General features: G+C 40.2%; 1 protein-coding gene across 4 annotated transcripts; it reads left to right on the top strand.

The window, feature by feature from the left end:
* The first annotated feature begins 2111 nt into the window (after positions 1–2111).
* On the top strand, positions 2112–21629 carry LOC103147668 (LIM domain and actin-binding protein 1-like). Of its 4 annotated transcripts, none has more exons than XM_016678659.1 (11): positions 2112–2294; positions 7279–7407; positions 8350–8392; positions 14694–15137; positions 17513–17567; positions 17660–17748; positions 18572–18650; positions 18734–18765; positions 18853–18986; positions 19695–20481; positions 20692–21629. In XM_016678659.1, the coding sequence occupies exons 1-11, from the start codon at positions 2125–2127 to the stop codon at positions 20836–20838; spliced, it is 2109 nt and encodes a 702-aa protein (XP_016534145.1). In that variant the 5' UTR covers positions 2112–2124; the 3' UTR covers positions 20839–21629. The 4 variants fall into 4 exon arrangements, with proteins under 4 accessions (XP_016534145.1, XP_016534144.1, XP_016534146.1 ...); XM_016678658.1 differs by having other exon boundaries at positions 18850–18986; XM_016678660.1 differs by having other exon boundaries at positions 2247–2368; positions 18850–18986.
* The last annotated feature ends 1206 nt before the right edge of the window (positions 21630–22835 follow it).

Below are 22835 nucleotides of genomic sequence, written 5' to 3'. Positions count from 1 at the left end.
TTCTTTGAGAAAGGAAGTTTGTGTTCAGTTCTTCTAATAAATTCAAAGACATACATTAGATGTGTTGCAGTTTGCATTAAAAGCTGTTGGATGTGTAATTAGTCCAATTCAGAAACAACCGCTGGAACACACAAAGGACAAAAGGGGCTCAACCAAGGGAGAACTTTTCTTCGTTCAAAGAAATCTCTTCTTATTTAGAAGGCAAATACCATGCAAACATCTAACTAACTCCATCCTTTACTCCCCACCCAAAAAAATTTGCTCTCTTTTGGATGTTCTTGATGAGAAGGAGAATCCACAAATGTGTTTGTTTTAACGGGTTTTCAGTTACGTCAGTGTTGGCCAAGCATTCATGGGTCCTTATGCAGGATTCACTTGGGGTGGTCACTCCCGGTTAAGCATATCACCCTCCTGTCACCACAGAAACCACAGTATTTTTTTGAGTCTATCGAAGAATCATGATTTGTGCACTTAACACAACGCATTTTGAAGTTAAAATTGTGAGACTCGACACTGTAGTGATACATTTCACATTATATTGTAATAATTAATTTATAGTTAATACGATTTTAGATAGTGTTTTTGAATTAGACAGCTGCAAATGTTTTTTTTTTCTTTGACTATTACATGTAAAATCCAAATATTGTACTGATAAAATGGATTTCTAATACAAATGTATGTCATGGTTTACAATTATTTGTACAGTGGTCTGCAGAAAGCCATAAAGAACTGCCATAGGGAGGCTAGGACACAAAAGCTCATTGTCAAAGAAGTTGGCTGCAAACAGAGTGCTGTAGGCAAGAATAATAATGGAAAGCTGAGTGAAAGGAAAAACTGTAGTAGACAAGTAAGGATAATAATCAGCAGGGATAACTAAATCCTCAACAGAATTGTGAAGCAAAATCCATTCAGGAGTTTGGGGAGATAAAAGGCCTGTACTACAGCTCAATTCAGGAGCCGTAACCCTAACCACGATATTGGTCCAAAGCCTGTTCAGCTACTGATAAACAAATCTTACAACATGCTTTATGGAGATGCTGATTTGATTTCCCAACAGGACTTGGCACCTACACACATAATTACTAAGCTTTGGTATCACTGTGCTTGACTGACCAGCAAACTAAAGCTAGTTAAACACATTAGGAAGATAATAATCACCAGAATCAACAATGCAGATGACAAAAGCTGAGCTTCCTAACCAGCTCAGCAGAACCACAGGTTGATCTCCTCCATATTACGTTCTGCCTGGGGAGTATGACGACGTATTAAATTACAGAATAATAGGCTGAATTTTCTGTATTTAAAAAATCCCTTTCTAATCTGTGTTATATAAGAAGAAGTTATATAATATTTAAATTTTCCGAGTAAGGAAATTTGAGGTTTTTTTTAAATTATCTGTCAGTCATAAATATCCAACAGAAATGCAGGCTTGAACTATATCAGTGTGTTACATATCTACACAATAAGAGTGACTCTCTTTGACTCAAACTGAAATAAATGAACATTTTAATTCTTGACATCCCAAAGCATAACATGTGACTAAGCTAAAAAGATAAGTAACAACTATTACCTTTTAGCTCCCCAATGCTGCCTCGATTATTTATTTATTTATTTATTTATTTATTTCTCCTTTTCTGTTATGTCTGTATGGCGATTTAAATTTATTTTATTGATTTTTTTCTCTTTTTTTTGGAGAAGCTATGAAAGTTTCGCAAAATGAATGTAATGTGAAGAAATTTATAATGTTCTGATAAACAAATAACAATAACAAAAGCGAATGGAAGTGCTCTTGCTGGTTTAGGGATCCAAATTAAAGGCGTAGTTCACTTATGAGAGGCCCCATAGGCCAAAACCTACAAACTCGGCTTAGCGTGCATTGTTCATTTTTGTCACTCCCCCACCCACATCTCCCCCACCCCCTTCCCACACTCCCCTCCGGCTCCCTCGCCCTGTCATGGAGACGGTTGCTACACCCCGTGTATCTTATCACCATCAGACTGCCTGTTGACTTTTAACATTGGGAAGTGAGCAAAGCCACCTGTTCTCAGGAATTTTAGCCTGCGCGCACACACACAAACAAAACAAGCAAACAAAAAAAAAACCCTCCCAGGTAAGTGTAACGTTATGCCTCAGGTCATTGGTGGAGCAAGTCACGTGATCTGCCTCTTCCACTCACCTTTGCGCTCACTCCTCCTCCGCGCTGTCCACTCCGGGCGGTGTCGCGGCTCCAGCAGCCAGTGTCAGGTGTCTCGCAGGTTCTCTCACAAGCTTTGGCTAAACGGAAGTTCCCACAGGTAGGAGCAAATACATGTTAGGAAGGGGGAACATTCACTAAACAACTAACGCCGCTCTTATCCAAAGCAAAGAGGTATGTTTGGAAGATTTGAGTTCGGATATTGCTAACATTGACGGAAAGTTTAATACACGTGTTTTGCGTTGTAAGAGCAGCTTGTGTGTTTCTGTTTATTCACGACTTTTCTTGAAGTTAAACGACTGTGCTCTCGGTTTGCGTCATCTAAACGTTACAGCCTATTTTACCCTTTTCTCTTCTAGCCACCATGAAAGCTAGACCTATAATTAAAGTATTTCAGATGACATGTTGGCCTCAGAGCTGGGCCGCCTGTCTTCAAGTTATTCCTCTTTATTGCATACTTCAGTAATGACTCTGTAGTTCAGAGTCACTCATTCTCTCCTGAACACCTGACTGAGGCTTTTGTATTAATTCATAATAGATCAATTATGCATTAAGCAAGGAGGACTCCTCCTTTTCTCTGACTTAGCAAGTGTCCAAATGTGCTGTGGTAGCTTGTTGTCATAGCAAAAACCTATGAGGGTGTTACATCAGCAATGTAGAAATCAAGGGTATTGAGAACGTTTATGATTTTGTTTAATTATAAAATCCTGAAGAATTTACGGGATTATGTAGGCTGTCATCTTGTCAAGCCTTTCTTTACTTGTGTCTCATTCCCCTGCTGAGACAGGGCAGCCGCTGTGGACGCTTTCGCAACATATGATGCCACTGACTCAGTCAATGCTCCTATTGTGAGCTTTTAGCTGGAAAAATGCTGCTCACCTTTGTGGATTTTTGGAAAATGAAAATGAAGAAACTTCTGGTCATGTGATCTGGAGCTGATAAGGTGACACAGAAACGATTTTTATGACTCACTGTCACAAAAGTGATTGAGACGGCTTTTATTGCCGCGGGCAGCCAGAGTTACATGCAGCAGGGATTTTTTTTATTTTTTTTTAAATGAAATATCATTGACCGTGTATATAGTAATGCAGTTGCACGGGAAACTAGAAAATCCCCCAAAACTCACAAGAGAAGACAAGGAGCATTAGTAGAACTGAGAACAGGAGGATCTGACAAAAGGAGTGATGATTACTAGAAATAGAAACAGTAAACTGAATACAACACACAAGGACAGCATGTTTCAGGAGCACACTAGTTTACAAGAACAAACAATGAATAACTATTAATACATAATAATAAAAGAGAACTAATACTATGAATGAATGATGCGTATAATAATTAAGTAACAACAGATCTAGAATCCATGTGATTGGGACAGTTTTACGTTCTGCTGTCACGATAACCCTCAGTACAAATAAACCAGGTTCTTGGTAGCACAGCATTTAAAACATTTCTTAAGACGAATGGATAATATTATCTAATTTCTTTTACTTGAAGTAGGAAGGCAACCATTTCAATATCAGTGTGATTCACAAAGGACTGATTGTAGCACAGTTATTGTTGCCTGATGTATTCCAAGCATTTTGAACTTATATTTTTAAGGCTATCGTAATAATTACCCAGTTGTACAGAGTCTCATGGCAGCAGATGGTCACTGTGGATGTAAATGAAAACAAAGTTAACAAAGGTGCTATTTTATGGAAATGTACAGATCCAGTTTTAGTTAATTCAAATTGATAAAATCTGCCATAATGGGTGTGTCTGTTAGTCTTCTGCCTCTCTGACCATCTACTTACTTTGTGATATGGTATCTTTCTGTTACAGGTAATAGAAAGATGCCACACTTCCAAAAATCTAAAATATCACTTTAAGCAAAAGATAAATACTAATAATTATAATAGAATGACATCAAATTGTAGCTAAAATTCGTTTTCAAGCGCTCATCGCACAGAGTTGCATGCCTTTCTGCTGTTCTGCTCTTCATAGTGTAAAACTGACAGTTATTAGCTTGTTAATTAGTAGGGCTACCTGCTCAGGTAGCCACCCTGCATTCAGCTGCTTAAGACGAGTTTTACTGGGCTTGGTCGAAATGATCACAGTGCCTTAAGGCCTTGGCTGTATGTAAACCACGGCTTTGCATCAGTTTTAAGTCTTAATTTGCTTAATTTATTTTCTAAAATAAAAAACATTAAGGCTGCTTTTGCATGCCTTACAAGCATGACCCTATCTTACTCTTAACCGCTTTCTATTAACGTGGAAAAACCAGAGGATCTGTACTAAAAATTCACTCCATTAATATCTGGAATTACAGGTCGGACGCCCATGTACCTTGTCTTGTTCATTGTTTCGAAATCCTCGGGCTTTTTAAGATTTAAGTCGAATAGGTGACTTCCCCAGGGTGTGTCTCCTGCTTTGCATGAAGGAAATGACTCCAGGCTTAAACCAAGACCTGAAGCAAACAGATGAATGACAACAAAAAGAACCCGATCCAAGTGAGCCGGTTTAGCACTGGTATCAAACAGCATACAGGATGACGAAACGAGCCACGCTGCCTTCAGATCTGAAGTTTGTGTCAGTAATAAGTCGCCTTAAGGAACGTAAACATAACATTGTAACGCTCGTTCGTGAATATATGTTTGGATGTTTGTTCATATTTGTCAAACCTAATATAGAAATCAAAACTTTATCTATAGAGTAGATTGAAGTAAACACAAATAAATAGATCAAATTTGGGCTAAAGTGAAAGAAGGACTGTTTATTGACTGCTTTTAAATGAGGGGTTGGAGTTCGGTTCAAAGTCCTGGAAGTTGTCGGCAGCGCTGCCGTGCATCAGAGCGATGATGTAATCCTCTAGGTGCGCCACGGCGAACATGACCACAGCTGAAGTGATTGTTAAAGTAAAACTCTGTAGATGGCAGTGATTTACGAGATCCTGCTAACATTTTACAGACATGTTGAAGCCACAAACGCCAGTTTATTTATTTTATTAGCATTCTAGGTGTAAGTGGACAAACTGCTAAGTAAATAAATCAAACCTTTAAGGCATTAGCAGCTCAGGTGTGAATTTGAGCATCTTTGATGGCACAAATACATTTTCAGCGAAGGAGACTCAGATCTGTGTTTCAGTTGGAAATACTATCCTATTTATAGCTGCAGTTATTGTCATAATTGACTCATTTTTACCAATAATCGTCCCCACAGTGTGACTCCAGCACCATGTTTTACAGTGGATATAATGTGTATTTACCTGAAATTTAATCTTACGGTGGTGGACTTTATTGATTAATCAGGTGACCTGTGAAGACATTTGGTTTGAGTTTCGTTTTGGGATGTTAAAGTAAAAAAGGGGCTAAGTAAGCACGCTCTTCAGATTATTAAAAACGTTTCTGTAAACTAAGTTTCTTTTTCTTCTCAATAGCCGTCGTCCTCTTTGTGTTGGTCCATCACATAAAATCCCTATGAACTAAATTGAAGGTTGTTTGTCATGTGATAAACTGTGAAATGTGTCAGGCGGTGTGAAGACCTTTGCAACCTACAGTAGGTTTAAGGATTGTAAGATATCCTCTTCGTTTTCTTTTGGCCCGTCTGTCCATGCAGAAATTGCGGAAAGGTTCATCATTTGACAAATAAACCACATCTAAAGACAAAGGCTTAGTCAAAGTGTAATTAAGTGAAAGTGTAATTTTGGTTTCACACTCATCTCCTGTGACACCGTGTCACCACTGAGCCGCGGCCACTTGTTGTGCGAACGTACCTGCTCTCTGCTGCTTTCAGTTTGTGTTTTCCCTCTTTGCATTCATGCAACCTGATCTGAAGAACAAGTTCCAACACGTCGACTCGTCTGTTTGCATGCACAACTGAACGAGCACAAATATGTGCATTCAGTCGTGGGCCGTTTTGTTACGGAAGTTTGTGCTATAAACTTGCAAATGAATAATCGTAGACAGAAAACAAGTCCAGCACACACAGTGCTGGACTCTTCCGTCTGATGCAAGAACAGGTTCCAGACTAGTTTATCCGTTCCAGTAGAAACTGTAATCTTAATAACCGAGAGCCAGAAAGACGCACCAACCGTCAACAGATACGGGAAAACAAAAGGGAGCATCCTATTGATTATGAATTATTTTTGTATGTTTATTTCCTGCATGCTAGGTGGCTAAGTGTTACTCTGAAATTAATCTTATTTTAGTGATTTTATCCTTTATTATTTTTGTACATATGTTTCATGTACCTTTGTAACACACTATCTTTCTCAGTTTGATTATTTGATTACTTTCTCTTCTAAAAGCAGCTGTTTGTGCAAAACAAAAGTTGTCAGTTTTGGCTGAAATGTTTTTGTAAAATAAATGTTTAGTCTCTGTGGCATTTTTATTGTGAATTAAAGGTTAATAAATAAATAAATTTATGGATTTGGTGCCTTCCAAAAAATATTAGTGCCTGGGACGTTTTTAACATTTTGTTACAACCAGACACTTTGATGTTTTTAATCGGGATTTATGTGACATAACAACATGAAGTTCTGCTAATATTAAGTGAAAGGAAAACTATGCAGATTCGCATGCATTTTCTTTTACAGTGAAACCCCTAAATAAAATCCAGTGCACCAAGTTTTCCTCAGAATTCACCTAATAGAATAACAGCATAAGTTCAGCTGGTCTGTCAAGTTCTAACGTGACACATTGTGAAAACGTTAAAGGGATGTAACGAAGGCTTTTGCAGGCACATGCATCATATCACATTGCATTGTTCTGCATGCTTTGCATTACATGTTGTATTGCTTTGGATTTGTTTCACATCATATCAAATAGCATCGCAGACTATCTCGGGATATCGCCAGACTCTCACAATCATATTGTGTCACTGTGAATCATTTCCCGTTCTAACACTTCTTAACGTTATTCTTCAACAAATACGAGGCATTAATAATTACATAAGACAATCTTTCTTGTTTTCTTTTATTTTCTCTATTTCCCAAAGCCTTGTGGTATAAAACAAAGAAATAGATTTGTAGAAATAGGTTACTAAGAAACATGTTCAGATGTGTACTGAATGTGTTTGTGGCTTTTATTTTTTTCTTGTTTCAGGTTGACAGCCATGGAGAACGGCTCATTTGTTCGGGGCTCCAAGGTGACGCAGTCCTTGCGTATCACCGCCAAGGAGCTGTCGCTCGGCGGGCGAGGGAAAAACTCTGGCCTTGCAAAAATATTCTCCAAGTGGGTAACATTTTAGCAAAGTTTGGGAGTGATTTTTACTTTTAGCATCTGCCTTTAGTACAGATGGAGGTTAAAGTAAATTTTAGGACGTGTTAAATATGACTGAATAGTTTATGATATCCTCTTGCTTTTACAAATGTAAAATCTTAAATGTTTTTGTTTATTTTTCAGGTACATCTGAAATTATGATCAGACCTCTAGATGTGTAACATGTATAATGAATGAATTGTCTGTTGACTCTAATGAAATATGACCGATTATTGCCAACTAAAACCACATTTCCTTACTGTAAATTAAAAGTGGACAATAGAAAATTACATCATACCACTCAGGCATGTAATGACCAAACCTTCCTGGGTCTAAAATGGTGAATATGCAAAACGACTAGAAGCCACTCCGACCAAGAGAAACCTGAACAGCAAAACAAAAACACCCTGGTTATCTGCAGTTTACTCAAGACCATGTGGGAAGGTTGTTTAAACGTGTTTGGTGGATGATAACATGTTATTGTGTAAGTGGGAAGTGTTCTGTTTGGAGAAATGATAGCGCAGATTCCCAGATTCAGACCGTTATCATGGTGGAGGCTGGATTCACATGAATGTAGTTTTGTGTACATGGACTGGCTCCACCAATGAGGTTAATTCCAGGCAATGTGAGAGAATAATGTGTAGAAACTACACATAAGTTAGAAATAAATAAATAAAAAAAAGGGTATTTTTTCCTGTGCCCTTTACATAGCTAGTAAAACTTGTTTAATCATTGAAAGCACTGGTGTCTGTTTCCAGAATGTCAACATTAAAATAAGCACATGAACAGTTTTTCTTTGCATACGTTGTAACTTAAAGCGTTTTCCCAACATTTTAAATCAGAAAACATAAAATGTGTGTATGCTCTGCATTGTTGTGAGTCAGTGGAGGTCAGTGTTGTTTCCTTGCCCTGCAGGTACCAGAAGAATGCAGAGAAATCCAGTGCAGAGAAGAAAGGAGTGAGTATTCCTCTTAAAGATGGATCATATCGAACAGTGACACGTATGTAAAATTAGGTGGTGCTAAGAAAACATTCACAGATCTTTGCAGATTATTGGGAGTTCATGTGAAACACCGACACAAAGTTACTGGCTTTTTCTGAGAAACTTTGTGTCCATTTCTATTCAGCCTCTCTGATCCCAAACTTTGTAGAAACTCCCCATCCACTGCGGTTACAGCTGCAAACCTTCCGAGTTATGTTTCTACAATCTTTGCATATTTGGAGACTAACAGTTTTGCCCATTTGTTTTTGTAAAATGCCACAAGCTCAGTCAGTCAGACTGGATAGAGAACATCTTTGAACATCTTTTTTCTTTTAAAATTCTCAATTAGATTTAAGTTTCTAAGACATGTCTGCTTAGATTTCAGTGTAGCTTTGGCTGCATGTTCAGAGTCTCTCTGTCCTGCTGGAAGAGACAGCAGGACAGCTGCTGACATTTGGACACTATTAAGAGGATAACATATTATTGTGTAGGTGGCTCTTCTTGACTGTACGGGAGTTTATTTACAGTTATCAGCATAAAGAGAGCAGAATAAAAATGGAGGTCACATATTTCAGAATTGTATTTGTTTAAAAAAAGTTGAAAACCATGCATATCCTGAGCTTGTTGCTTCAGGATTAGGTTGGTCAAGTCCGGCAATATACATTGAAAAGCTTGACAACTTTTTAGACGCATCTTTGCTCCAAAACACCTGAATTAAATGAGTGGCTTGTTACGAAGCCTCTGCAAAACTAAAAATGTGCAGATGGGCAACCCTGCGACAAAAAATCCCAGTAAAATGCAGTAAAGTTTTAATTTCTTGGGAAACAGGTGAAGCTCTGGAGGTGTGAATGGTTTTACGAGGCGCTGTAGTGACCCAGTCCTTCGTTGGAAGACAGGGATTAAGATCTTTCATCTAAAGACTAAACAAACAAGCGGATTAATGTGTAAATTACCATTTATTTTGCCCCTTCGTCCGGGGTGGGGGTCATACAAACTGTGGGTGTGTGTGTGCTTGCTTGTCTCTCTTGATTTCCTCCGTTCCTCTCATGTGGCGGTAACCTAATTAAAGTTTTTAAGAGATGAGGAACACACACACACAAACGCATTGAGTCCTCATGCTCACACACGGCCACGTCTTGCCCTGTCCCGGCTGACCTCTCATTGGCTACTTGTCGCGACAGGCGAGCTATCGAACCCATAATCCTGCTCCAGTGTAATCCCCCCACCCCACTTGTAAAACTCATTGAGGCTCCACGTGCAGGTTTGGCTGATGTGTCAGAGCGAAAGAGCGATAAACAAACCTGGACCGAGATCAGATGAGAAACGGATCAGAGAACGTCATGAGGAAACACAAGGTACTGTTGTACAGTGTGATTACAGGGTCCGTTTCCCCAGCAGCTATTTGGAGAGACTGTAGGCATCTTCTTTCTTTAATGCTCTGGGTGGTAAAGACGAAACCTGATCTAAACCTGCTCAGATGTTGCTGTAATGATAGGAGCTGAATTCTCACAGAGCACCGCCAGCTGTAATCTAAACCAATATTTAGTGTGAATCAGGTTAATTATTGTTTTTCAACGTCTTAACGTGTGTTTGCCTTCCTGATACGAGTACATTAAAGTGGAGCGTCAGATGAATTATTTATGAATAACACTTGTGGTATGATGTGTCTGAGCTTAGTTTTCAATGAGCACTGTGAAAGACCATCTGTTTGTGTGTGTGTGTGTGTGTGTGTGTGTGCGTGCGGGTGGGGGATGGGGGGGAGATAGTTGGGGGATGGGAGTTTTTGTCAACACGTCCAGCAAATACCAAGTCCATCTTTTATTATGTAATCAAGAGACAGATTGTTATAAAGAATAAGATTTCTGGATTTTATTCTGTTGTGACTTGCAGTAATTTATTAACCCCAAATTAAACTTTATTTGAAGGGGAATGCCGGCAGGATACCGTCATAAACATGACATAACACCTGACATGAACATGAAGGAGTCTTCATGAATGTTTATGAATGTTCTCATGAAGTGTCATTTGGTAAATAATGACGCTTTTAATGAAAAGTTGACACTTTTACTGGACTTTTAATGCAAATTTTAATAGAATTTTGCATTAAAAGGGTCATTATTGTCCGAGTAATGCAAAGTTTACACTTTTAGTGCAACTTTGCATTAAAAGTGTTATTATTTACCAAAAGACACTTAATGACAACATTCATCAAGACTCCTTCATGTTCACTGCAGGTGTCATTTTTATGACAGCATCATGTCAGTCTTATGCACACACCTTCAAATAAAGTGTTACCAACCAGTTAACCTAATTCATTACATAAATGAAATGATTTAGTCTTTTAATTATTTATGGGCCTTTCCAACTTGTTGCTCAAGAAAGGAAAGCTTGAAAGGCAGAAGAACAAAGTCAACATTCAGATTTATTTCTGCTTTGAAGATGATTTACAGCCTCATTACCCAGTTTAACAACACGATGTTCAGCTCAGCCTTTGTTTCTGACGGCTCATCAGACAGGTATCTCAAAAAGACAACAAGATAACATAAAAGTAGTTTCTGTTTCTAAATGGGTGTTGAAGGTTATTTTTAATCTCGTCATTATTGCATGAATCAAACCCTCATGACTGCTGAGCAGCATTCTCCATGTTTCCGCTGGTGTTTTGATGAGTTTTCTTTGGCGATGAGCTCAAAGTCTTTGAGGTTGGAAAGCCTCTTTGCCATCACCCTAATCTTCAGCTCCCTACACAGACTCTCAGTCTCTGGCTGAGCCATTTCAAAATGATAACATTAGTTCCAGGCAGAAGAAACATATTGGTAAAATTAAAAGATTATTTTTTCCCCACATAATATTAATACTTTATTACCTGGAATATGAATAATTTTGGCAGGAAATTCTTCTTTTGGTGATTGTATTTTGGAAGATGGTTTGTCTAAGTCTGGGGTCTGCAGCCTCTGTATTCGAAGGCGCTTTTGTTCCTTCTGTCCAGAGAAATAAAAGTTGTTTAGGGCTGAAATGCTACCAAAAGACTGCTTATACCAAAAGACTGCTTATAATTTTTTGAGAAATGTCCTCTTTAGAAAATATGATTTCGCAACAACAACAAAAAAAAATTATATTTTTAAGTTTTAAATCAAAGAAAGCATACAGTTTTTTTTTTTCTATGGAATGTTGATTGTTGTATAAAATGCGATGAAAAGTTATTTGTTATATATTTACACCTAAAGTCTGTACACTGTGAACGCTTGAAGTCAAAATAATTTTTTCGGCCCACAATTTTGTTTTCTAAAAGCTGATAAAGACAAAACACAGAGTTTCCACCCCAGTGACAGAAACCCCCCCATAAAATTCTTACTGGTTGTTTTTTGAGTCATTCTTTTGTGGATGTTTACAGCAATTATTCTATCAAAAAATCTGAAAAGCTGCATGTGTTATTATATGTATGTCTAAGTACATCCGTTGGTTCTTTATTACCAAGTTGCAGACTCCTGGTTTAGTTTCTTGTTAACAAATGCTGTGTGAATGCAGTGAGTCTGTATTGACCTTCTGTCTCAAGCTGTGTTCCCAAATTAATGCCGTAGGTTTTATTAGAAATTGATGTCGCATGTTGCCGTGTGGTTCAGACGCACCAAACATGGAGGCTGCTGTCCTTGGCACATTTGTCCTCGGTCTGATTTAGTGCTTCTCCTTCTCTGTTTGGCCTTTCTCCTCTCAAGCTGCTAATAATGAGTAAAGGCCACAGGTGGCAAAAACATTAAGCAAGAGTAAAATCTGTTTGAGAATATTTTTAAACAACTTTCAAGTACTATAATTATTGGTATTGAGCCTCCTTTACTCAGCTGCTTCTAAATAAAATCCACCACAACAACCTTTCTTCAAAAGTCACCTTTGACAGAGTTTAACTTCTCTCTAACACATAAAGTCCTTAAATAAAATAAAATACGCTGAAGTCTCTGGGTGTGTTGGGACAATATATGATCAATTAAAGGGGCTTCTTCTGTTTAAGCCCATTTAATCTTTTTTTTTTTTTTTCATTTTTTAAATAAGTTTTTTCACAAAATAAGGCTGGCATGTGTATAGTGGATTACATGGAAATATGGCTGCTCTAATTCCAGTTATAAAAAGTCTTTTTGTTTACCAGGGTAGGTCACTTTTGTGCTTTTTCCAAATTTAAGGCGGAGGTTTCCATTTCCAGGACCGCAGGTCTGGCGTCCTGCATGTTTTATGTGTTCCTGGCTCGGCACGTCTGATTTGAAAGCAGTGGGTCATTAACATCAAGCCTCTGCTCAACCTGACGACGAAAACCTGAAAGAGGGTTTAAGACACAGGTATCTGGTGGCGTCACTTTTGTGCATTACTTTAAAAAGAAAATCTCACTTTTGTGGCAATGAGAGGATTTTTTTTTATCAACAATTGGACACCAGTGGATCCAAGGATGTTGAATGGTTTAGTCAAAGTCCAGGTCAAACATAAATGGAGAATCTGTTGTGATGTTCACAGATCCTCTCCGTTTTGCAAAGACAAACGAGCCAAAATTCAAATCTCTAGAGACGCGCCCCAAAAGACCTGCAGCTTTATTTAGGGGTGTCAGAGTAAAGGTGACTAAGATGCAAACCGCACTTTTCTGTATTTATTATTTATTTATATTTGCTTTGTAGAACATTTTGAAAACCAGGTATTTCTTCTACGATACCTTACAGTGATTACAGTGATTTGTGTTGGTCTGTCTCATAAAATATTTGCTGTAATGACGTGACAAAAACATAAAAAACAAACATAATTTCTTAAGGTATTGTAGAGTCATAACACTGTAGAGCAGGGGTGTCCAAAGTCGGTCCTCGAGGGCCGGCATCCTGCATGTTTTAGTTCTCTATTGGTTGTAACAACCTCCTCAGCAAGTCAGAGTTCTGCTTAGGCATTCTAACAGCCATCATTTGATGCAGGTGTGTAAAACCAGGGAGAGAACTAAAACATGCAGGATGCCGGCCCTCGAGGACCGACTTTGGACACCCCTGCTGTAGAGCTTAGGAAATGAGCAACTCTTCATGAAATACTCAACTATTTCTTTACGATTTAATTTTCCTTCCTGCTTCTTGCTTCTACTCTTTTAATCTGAGTATTTTGCACCTTTCTGGCGAGTCGTGCTTTAATTCGAGGCTTTGGTAACTTTGTCCACCAACACTTCCTCAGAGGAAACAAGAAGTAAAACCAGGGAGGAAAGAGTTAACTTTTCCCGGAGCGTATCATTTCCTGCTCTGGTTTCCTGGGTTTTCTGACTCTGGCTCTCACTTTCCTGCCGTCGGAGCAGCGCCGGACCGGCTCGCTCTGGTAGGTTTTGTCTAGCCGCCCGTGTCACGCTCAGCTCGACCTTCTGCTGTCTCTCACCTCCTGAAGCGCGGAGGAAAACCAGCCTGGACTTTCCTTGCTGTCTGGCTGTATTGACACCGATCCTGGCCGCTTCATCTCATTGAAAAAGGTTTCTTCTTCTTCTTTTCTACTCGCTTAAACAAAAAAAAAAAAATCGGGAACAATCTCTCCGTGATCCGGTTGTCCATTCAGGCTGGCCTCGCGTCACAAAGACAGCAGTTGTGCCACTGCTTTTTGTTCTTTGTCGGGATTTTGTCACTTGCTCAAATCTTTTCCGCTGCGTTCTTTACTCTCTTTATTTTACACATAAGGATTCAGCTCGTTTGTCATCTTTAATAACTTGTAATTAATTGCAAGACATATTAAATAGTTTGGGGTTTTTTTTGTGGAAATTGTGCAAGGTTGTGGGCAGGAAACGTCATTCTGAAGTCCGTTTTGTTTTCTATGATTAACACATCTACATATTTTCCTGTCCGCATCCTCTTTGCTTATGTGTCACTTCTTTTCTACAATTGAGGAAGTTCCTGCCTGCTGGAGTGTGCGGTGCTCCTGCTGAGTTTTCCCCTCAGCTGTGACTAAAAGCAGACATTTCAGTGGTAAACGGAGCCGTCGTCTGTGGGGTTTAGGGGAAAAAAGTGAAAAGAAAAGCAGCTGAGTTTTCCGTCTCAGCTAATAAACCAGCATCTCTGACTTCAGGAGCCACATCTCTGCACTGGAGCAGCTTTGAGCAGCTGCTCACTTCATCTATTAGCCTAGCCAAGTTCAGAATCAGGCATTTCCTTCATTCCACCGCGTTAATCCGAGGCCTTACAGCTGTCTCTCTCCATCAGTTCGCCTGCAACCTAATAGTTCTTGTGACTAAATTTTTCTTTTTTTTTTTTTATTCAGTTAATTTCTCTTGTTTTTCTTGCAGGCCACTGATGGTGCTCCATCCTCTCTGCGCTCCGGAAAACTGAATTCCCTGAAGAATCAATTTGAAAAAGCAGTCAACCTAAACCAGGATAAAAAGCCTCCTGCTCCCCTTCCGAGCGGCTCCAGCATTCTCCGCTCACGCTCCGTCCTGACCAGGCCTGCTGCCATCCGCGAGGAGCCCGCCGCGCCCGTCAAGAACCAGGACCCGCACGCCGACAGGGGGGATCAGCGCGCAGCCAGACCCGAGCAGCAGCAGCAGCCGCCTGCCGCCCCGGCGGGCGACAAGCAGAGAGGGATGGACGGGGATGAGGCCGCAGACAGGCGAAAAGCCGAGCCGATCGAGGAGGAAGCTCCCACCAGCCCACTCGCCACTTTTGAGAAACCCAAAGTGCAGCTGACTGACCTGAAGATGAAGTTTGAGAAGGGAGAAGACGCTGCTGGAAAGGTAAACCTGTTGATTTGTAAAAGTAGTAAAAGTCTAAACTTGATGGCGAGTGGAACATAACTCAGGTTTTTAGCTTGTAGTTAAGGTTACAATCTTATGGGGGTTTTTTTTGTTTTGTTTGTTTTTACAGTGTCTTGCACAACTATTCATACTCCGGGAGCTTTTATTTTCCACAAGAATTGTGTGATAAACCAACACGGTATATCTGCAAAGTGAAGAAATTTGCATATACAGTTATTAAAATATGCTGGACATTTGCATTTGATGTTTTCTAGAGTCAGCTTTTACTGCAAAAAATACATAAATACATTGATTACACTGTGTAAATTACAAAGTGTTGGATAATTATTATTCATCGATGTACGCTAGTAATGTGTTTGAGAACATAATAAGGTGTCATGTAGAGTAATTAAGAATTTACAGGTAATGCATGTTTCAACAAATAGATATTAAGTATCAATTCATCACAGGTCAAATCATTTCTGTCGTCTTTTCCTCATTTTTGAGCAGCTTTTACCTGCTGACAAGTAAACTTCTGTCCCGGCTTCAGATCTGAAACGTTTTCTCCCAGAACTGCCCTGCGTTCATTTAGCAGAAGCTGTCCCAGAGCATGCTGCTGCCACCGCCGTGTTTCTCTCTTCATTATCCTGTTTGTTCAAACAAACAAACTCTCAGACCTTCACAACACGGCTGCGTTTACACTAAGATTAAACGACACACAGCTTGACGCTATAATTAGCAGACTGGATGGACACACTTTGTGTTTTTAACATTGCAAATTGTTTCCCCTCCACATCATAACGACACTCGGCTTTCTGATAGTCTGTCGTATAAAATTCCAATAAAACAGATTTTTTGTTTTTTTTGGTTGTTGTGACTTGATCAGCTGTAGAAAAAGCAAAGGTCAAAGGTGAACATTCTTTTGCGAGGTGCTGTCCTGGTCAAAATGTCCGTGCACATTTCCCTTAACGTCCTTTCACAAGTTTAAAACCGTCCATATTTACTTTTTTCACTCCTTCCTGAAGCCCCTTTAGTTCAGTCACCAGTTTCTACCTTCCCCAGCTCCATTCTTTCGCTGCAGCTCTCTCTCTCTTTCTTTCTCTCTGACCAATAAAACAAGTCTCCCTCTCTTCAGCTCCTGAAACAGAGGAATGCAGACATTCCTTTCCAAGGCCCATCTCAGTCTTCATGGGATCGCCTCGGTAAAGCTGCCGTCTTTATCTTGGCGTTGTTAACACATTTAAAACCGAGAACCCATTTTCTTTCCTTCACTCTTCGGGTTTCTTTAGTTAATTCATCCCAGTATTTATGCTTGCTCAGTTTCCCTCTCGTGTTATCATACTTAACCTGTTCTACTATTCACATTTATTCATCTCAACATCATCAGTAGGAGAGTTACAGAAATGTTTTCACTCTGTGAAACTCTCAGCAACACGTGTTTTGAAACGACTCGCACCCCTTATTTTTCTTTGTGTGTGTTCAGAGAGAAACTATCATTAGTGCCAGAGCCGCGGTGCGGTCAGGCCCGTCCACGTTGTGTTTAGTGAAGGACGCATGAACGCTTTCAGATGCTTTGGCTGCAGGTCGGATGCGGGCAGGTGGCAGCCTTATCAGATAAGAGTCGGACATCTCCATCGCTTTTGTTCCACTTTTCTGATTCAGGACACCATCTGAATGTTGTTTACGGTGCCAGGCAAAAGTTTCCGTACCTCCTGAATGTTTCTGTCTGTCTTTGTTGTTTGTTTACAACAGGAAACATAAAAGTACTTCAAAGTGTTGCGAGCATTTGTACTGCAACAAATATTTAAACTCGAATGCATCCACAGCTCATGATCCACCGACTTGCAGGTTCAATTGCTGCCAAGTGTTACTGAACTTTATTTTTCAGTAGAGTCGATGCTAAATGCACAGTTTTCAGATTTCCATTTGTTAAAGTGAAGTTTTGGCTGTAATGTGACTAAATGCAGACCAACTAATGCACTTTAGTTATTGACACAGAAATTAATGCCAAAAACGTTTTCCAATGTGACTATATTAGCTGAATTTTATTTTGTGTTTTAATGTTACCACTTCATTGTACAAATGTTAGTATATATACTTGGATAAAACATGTGAAAATTCAGGTTCTGGACATCGAACTCGTTCAAAGAAAGCTTGATGACCTGTGGCATGTTTTGTTAAGTTTAATCTGGAAATCGTTTGGGTGGCGTCTCTCACTGTCAACCATTGCAAAACCAGACCCACTTCTACAAAACTGCAGAGTAGTGCAGGCAGAGATGAGTAACACTTAAAGTGCTCTCCTCAGCAGATTAAGGAAGGAGAACCGGGCCTGGCTCATTTAGCTCCACTCCTAAAACCCGTTTCCCCTCCTTCAGGTCGGCAGGTCGACGATTCGCAGCACTTCGTCTGAAGACTCAGAACGTCCTAAAAGTAAGCAAATGATTTATTTCTATCAGCATTTTTTATTTTTATTTTTTACATCCATCAACCTCAGCTTATGAAGATCCACACCTCTGCTTCAGATTCGTCTCCGCTGACCCGCTCTGCGTCTGTGAGGGTGAATAAGGCCAAGTATGAGCTGAGTGTCGCTAAACATAACGCCGGCTGCTCTGTGAGTTCAGCACGAGATACATTTTAACTCAGTTGAAACAAACAACAGAAATATTTCTGCTATGTTTTGATCGTTTGAAACAAAATCGGTGGAGTTCAAGGTTAATGTTCCCCTGCTGTGAATGCAGTTAGTCTGCATTCACAGCAGAGGCTGTTTCCTGCAGGTAGTTTCTGTGCAGTGACAAGAAAACTGTGGTGCAGAAACAGCTGGGGAAAAAATCAGGTTAGAGTGTTAGTGAGTGAGCCTTTCTTTACGTTGCTGAAGGGGCATCATCATTAGGAAAGACATGACTGCCTAAAGTATGCGATGCTAACACTCGCACAGCAGTCACCACGCCCTCTCCTTCGAGGATAAATGTCACAAGTGAGTTTTGTCATGCAAGATGCTGTCTCAGAGTTTTCTGAGCTAGCATCGTCATGAAAACAAGATTAATGATTAAATTGCTATTGAGAAAAATAAGGGATATTTATTTATTTGACAGGAAAGTGGGTAATGAGAGAAGGGGGAAGACATGCGGCAGAGGTCGCCAGGGGTCGCATGTGGGTTGTGCTTAACCCCTGCGTCACCACAGCAGACTAGAAATGCTCTTAAACCACACATTAAAACTGCCTTCATCAAAGATCAATCGTACGTCTTGTACTTTGATCTGACCATCCTGTCCTTTTGAATTGATATGATAAAACTAGTTTTAAACCAGTTCAGCTTTTGTTACTCGGTTTCTTTCTCATGGAGATTGAGAATCGTTTCCATTTACTGTTTGCATCGTTCTCTCTCAGCGTCCAAACTTAAACTAGTACTGTGGTTTCTGTTGTGTTTTCACCAGACCGACCAACCAAAAGGGACTGCTATAAGGAAATCTGTGTCCATGAGAGTCAAACAGACTCCAGCAGCAGAGTGCAATGGTAACGCTTTCCAGAAACCAGAGGAAAACATAAAAAGGCCTCCAGCAGCGTCACAGCTGATTCTGAGTTTTCTCTCTTTTCAGGAGAAGGAACTGAGCAACCCAGAGCAACCAGGGTGCGGCAACGTGACAATGTTGTTACTAAAATCAACTTTTCACTCTTTGTTCTCCATGAATGCATTCGATTGGTTTTGTTTTAGCAGACGTTTCGCGTACCAGAGACAACAAAATGCGCTGCCTGTCAGAAAACGGTGTATCCTCTGGAGAAACTGGTGGTTGGTGAGCACACTTACCACAAAAACTGCTTCGCCTGCTCTCACTGCAGCACAAAGCTGAAGTAAGCTGCCGCACTTGGATCTGCTGTTGTATTTATTCTTGTACGAAGATAGAAGAGATTAGTCCAGACTCTTGAATGTGCTTTGCTTCACAATCCCTCAAATTCTGCAGTTCATCCTGTTCTGCCACACTTTTTCCTTCCACATAACTTTCCATTTGTGTGCTTATTTGCTCACTGTCTAGTCAGCAGTCATCCGCTGAATGGGTTGAATTTATCATTTCTGTTTAGCTTAAAGAAAATCTTTGTTTTTGGTCTTAGGTAGTGATTTCATTTTAACGAGAAACTGACTTCTGGTTTTTATAACAGCAACAACCAAACTGTAGCAGAAAAAAAAAAATCCCCATTTGTATTGAATTACTAAAATTAATCAACTTGTCGATGACATTCACATTTATTACTTACATATATGCATACAGCCATATATGTGTGATTTGTTTGAAATAAGACAATAAGAGTAAATGTATTTATTTCTTACCAATCTCGTTGCTGTGTCTCTTTCTGTCCTTCCTTCCTTCTTACCTCCTTTTTCTGCTTATTTTATTTTTTTCCATCCATTTCTAGTCCTTCCTTCTGCATTTTCTTACTTCCTTGTTTTTTTCTCCCTTCCTTTCTTTCTTTCTTTCTTTCTTGGCATTCTGGAAGTCTTTTTTATGAAATGAATTTTATAAGATGTGTGCTCATGTCAAACCTTTGCTGCTCCGTCTCTAGTCTGTGGAACTACGCCTCCCTGCATGGTAAGATCTACTGCAAGCCTCACTACAACCAGCTGTTCAAGGCCAAAGGGAACTACGACGAAGGCTTCGGCCATCGCCCTCATAAGGAGCTGTGGGAGCCTCGAGAAGACGGAGAGGAAAGCGAGGAGCCGCCGAAGCCCAAAGAGCGACCAGTGGAGGCGAAGCAGCCGGCTGAGAGCGTGTCCGAGCCGCAGCCGGATCCCAGCGGGGAAACGTCGCCACAGGTCAAGGTCACAGACATGGCCGCCTTGCTGGAGACCCGCACAAAAACGCGGGCCGGCTCCGGAGAGACGCAGCAGGCTGCAGACAAGCCGGCTGAGAAGCGGCGGCTGAAGGTGGCCTGGCCGCCTCCGGCCGGCGAAGACCGCCCTGGACCGCTGAGTCCGTCCGCAGACGACGTCCCTTCAAACAGAACCCGGAGGGCCAAGTGGCCCCCAGAGGACGAGGTCCACTCATCCTTCCAGAGCTCGGAGCAGGCCGAGCTGAAGAGCCTGAGAAGGACCTCGTCTCTGAAGGAGCGCAGCCGTGTGTTCACAGTCGCAGCCAAACCGAAACCGACTCCCACAGCCGCCGAGGGCTGCAGGGAGCCGCGGCGGCCACTCAGACAACTGCAGGACTGGAGGGCATCGCTGGAGGAGAAACTGCCATCTGAAGACAAACCCAAAGTAAACCACCAGCAGGAGGAAAAGGAAGAGCAGAGGATGAATCAGACGCCAAACGGAGGCGTGAGCACCCCGAAGGAGAAGAATCCCACTGAGGACGAGGAGGAACGGAAGGAGAGAGCGCAGGAGGAGCAACGGAAGGAGAGAGCGCAGGAGGAGGAACGGAAGGAGAGAGCGCAGGAGGAGGAATGGAAGGAGAGAGCGCAGGAGGAACGGAAGGAGAGAGCGCAGGAGGAACGGAAGGAGAGAGCGCAGGAGGAGGAACGGAAGGAGAGAGCGCAGGAGGAGGAACGGAAGGAGAGAGCGCAGGAGGAGGAACGGAAGGAGAAGCGCTCCTCCCAGGATGTGGGCTTCTGGGACGACAAGGAGGGGAGCGACGCTGAGGATCTGAGCGCCGAGGACATCATCAAGAAGAACCGCTACTACGACGAAGACGACGAGGATTCGATAGTATAAGAGCAGCTTAAAAATCCACTTCCAGCAACCAAAAAAGAAAAAAAAAAAAAAACACTTTTAGCTCAAAGGTGGCCGACTAGCTTAGCTTTACCAGATTTTACTCCTGCAGAAACCAAAACTATACCAGCTATCTGTGAATCAAATCTTTTATTGCTCTTTTTATGTTTCAGTTATATTTGTAAAAAAGATTACAACTTTTCTTTTGGTCATGTGCCCTTTGAAAAATGAAGAACAGCTTTTAAATTAGTTTTAGTTTTGGCTCTGCGTTTGATTTTAACTCCTGAAAACTTGGTACAGCTCTCGTCTTCGCTCAGGGATCAAACAGCTGGTTCAACAGTTTTGTCCTTGCCTTCATTTTACATTAATACTGCTTCCTTTCACTTTTCTGTTTTAAACTTTTATTTCTTCTTTTCTTTTAGTTTAAATGTTTTATTTGCTTTAAACGTTTTCTTTGCAGAATACCTGGCTGATCGTCCACATACCGCTTGAGCAATTAGATTTTTTTTTCCATTATTGTGTTGCATATTACAAAATTAGCATTTTTTTGTAAATTATTCTCTTGAAATGAAAACGGACCAAATGAGCTGCCAAAGTTTCGTGGTAATTCCTAACATCTCCAGGGGCCTTTTCAAGTTTAAAGGAACATTTTCAATTGCAATCCATTTTGTATGCGAAACATTTTCAATGTATTTTTATGTAATGGAGTACAAACATGTTTGCACAACGATTTGTCTTCTTGTGACTGGAGATCACAGCCCGTTTCTGAAACAGAATTAAAATATACTACTGAGTCCTTGCTGTCATCTTGTAATTTGTCAACTCTACTCAGGCTTTAAAATTAATGTGGCAAGATTTGAGTAATTAGTCAGATATTCTCCAGAGTTTGAGGGCAAAATTTCAGTTCCCAGATGTGCAAAGCTCGGTTCTGGTTGGAGGAATCCTAATGGTGCCGTGAATGATGTGAACAGAAATTGAAGCTCTTCCTGTTTTTGTTTTTTTTTTATTATTATTATTATTATGTAAAGCACTTTGAAATGCCTTGCTGGCGAAATGTGCTATACAAATAAAATTTGATTCGATTTGATTTGGTGATTTGATCTGAGTCCAATCTCACTAGCAGCAAAACCCTCGACTCCAAACTGCTTCTGATGCAGAATAATGACAATGGTGAGAACATCCTTTAAGACACTTGGTATTATAAAACAAAATGTGGTTTTAAAAAGTATTAAATCGAGGGCTGATCACGTATTCTCTACCTCACTCCTGCCATAAATGCACAAACCAATTATATTGAGGCATTGCTGGCACCTTCTTGGGCTCTAAAGTCTATTTTGATGAACATTTTCTAGCAGCTAACAAGTCATAAAAAAAGAGAAATAAATCCCACTTTGCTCTTCTAAGTCGTATTGGAATGACAGTGATTCGCTGCGTTTTGTTAAATCACTGAAACGATCCTAGGTCTTTTTTTGTTTTTTTTTTTTGCTTAAACATTGCAAATAAGGTTTTATGTTAAAATTATTTTTTGCTTTAATTTAAACCACAACAATTTCTGCTGGTGTAAAGACAATGTTGGTCATTACAGTTATAATAATGCAATAAGACGCATTATTTTAAAACACAGACTTGACCAAAAATACGGAATAAAGACCTGCTAAATTTAACAAAAGTTTTCAAAAATGTTTACTGAATTAAATATTATTTCTATTAGTCCATTTTGCTCTTTAGCAGGAGTAAACATTAGCAGGTTATTGACGTTCACATACGGATGCCCACATGTTGTCAAATGCAGCTTTTAAAACTACCTACGTTGGATAAAAGTGAGCGTCTGGGCGGTCAGAAATGCTTCCACATATTTGCGTTTCCTCTTAGTGGAAGTTTAGAAGTCATCTCCAAAAGGGCAATTTGGTTTGCAGACAGCAAGATAAATACGTAAAACAAAAAAAAATAAATAAATTACAATGTTGGCAGCACACGACAACATCCATGCGACACACAGC

The sequence above is a fragment of the Poecilia formosa genome, unplaced genomic scaffold, assembly GCF_000485575.1.
Source record: "Poecilia formosa unplaced genomic scaffold, Poecilia_formosa-5.1.2 Scaffold186, whole genome shotgun sequence".
NCBI classification, from domain to species: domain Eukaryota; kingdom Metazoa; phylum Chordata; class Actinopteri; order Cyprinodontiformes; family Poeciliidae; genus Poecilia; species Poecilia formosa.
The sequence above is the reverse complement of the archived record's forward strand: the minus strand, read 5'-3'. Positions and strand labels throughout refer to the sequence as shown.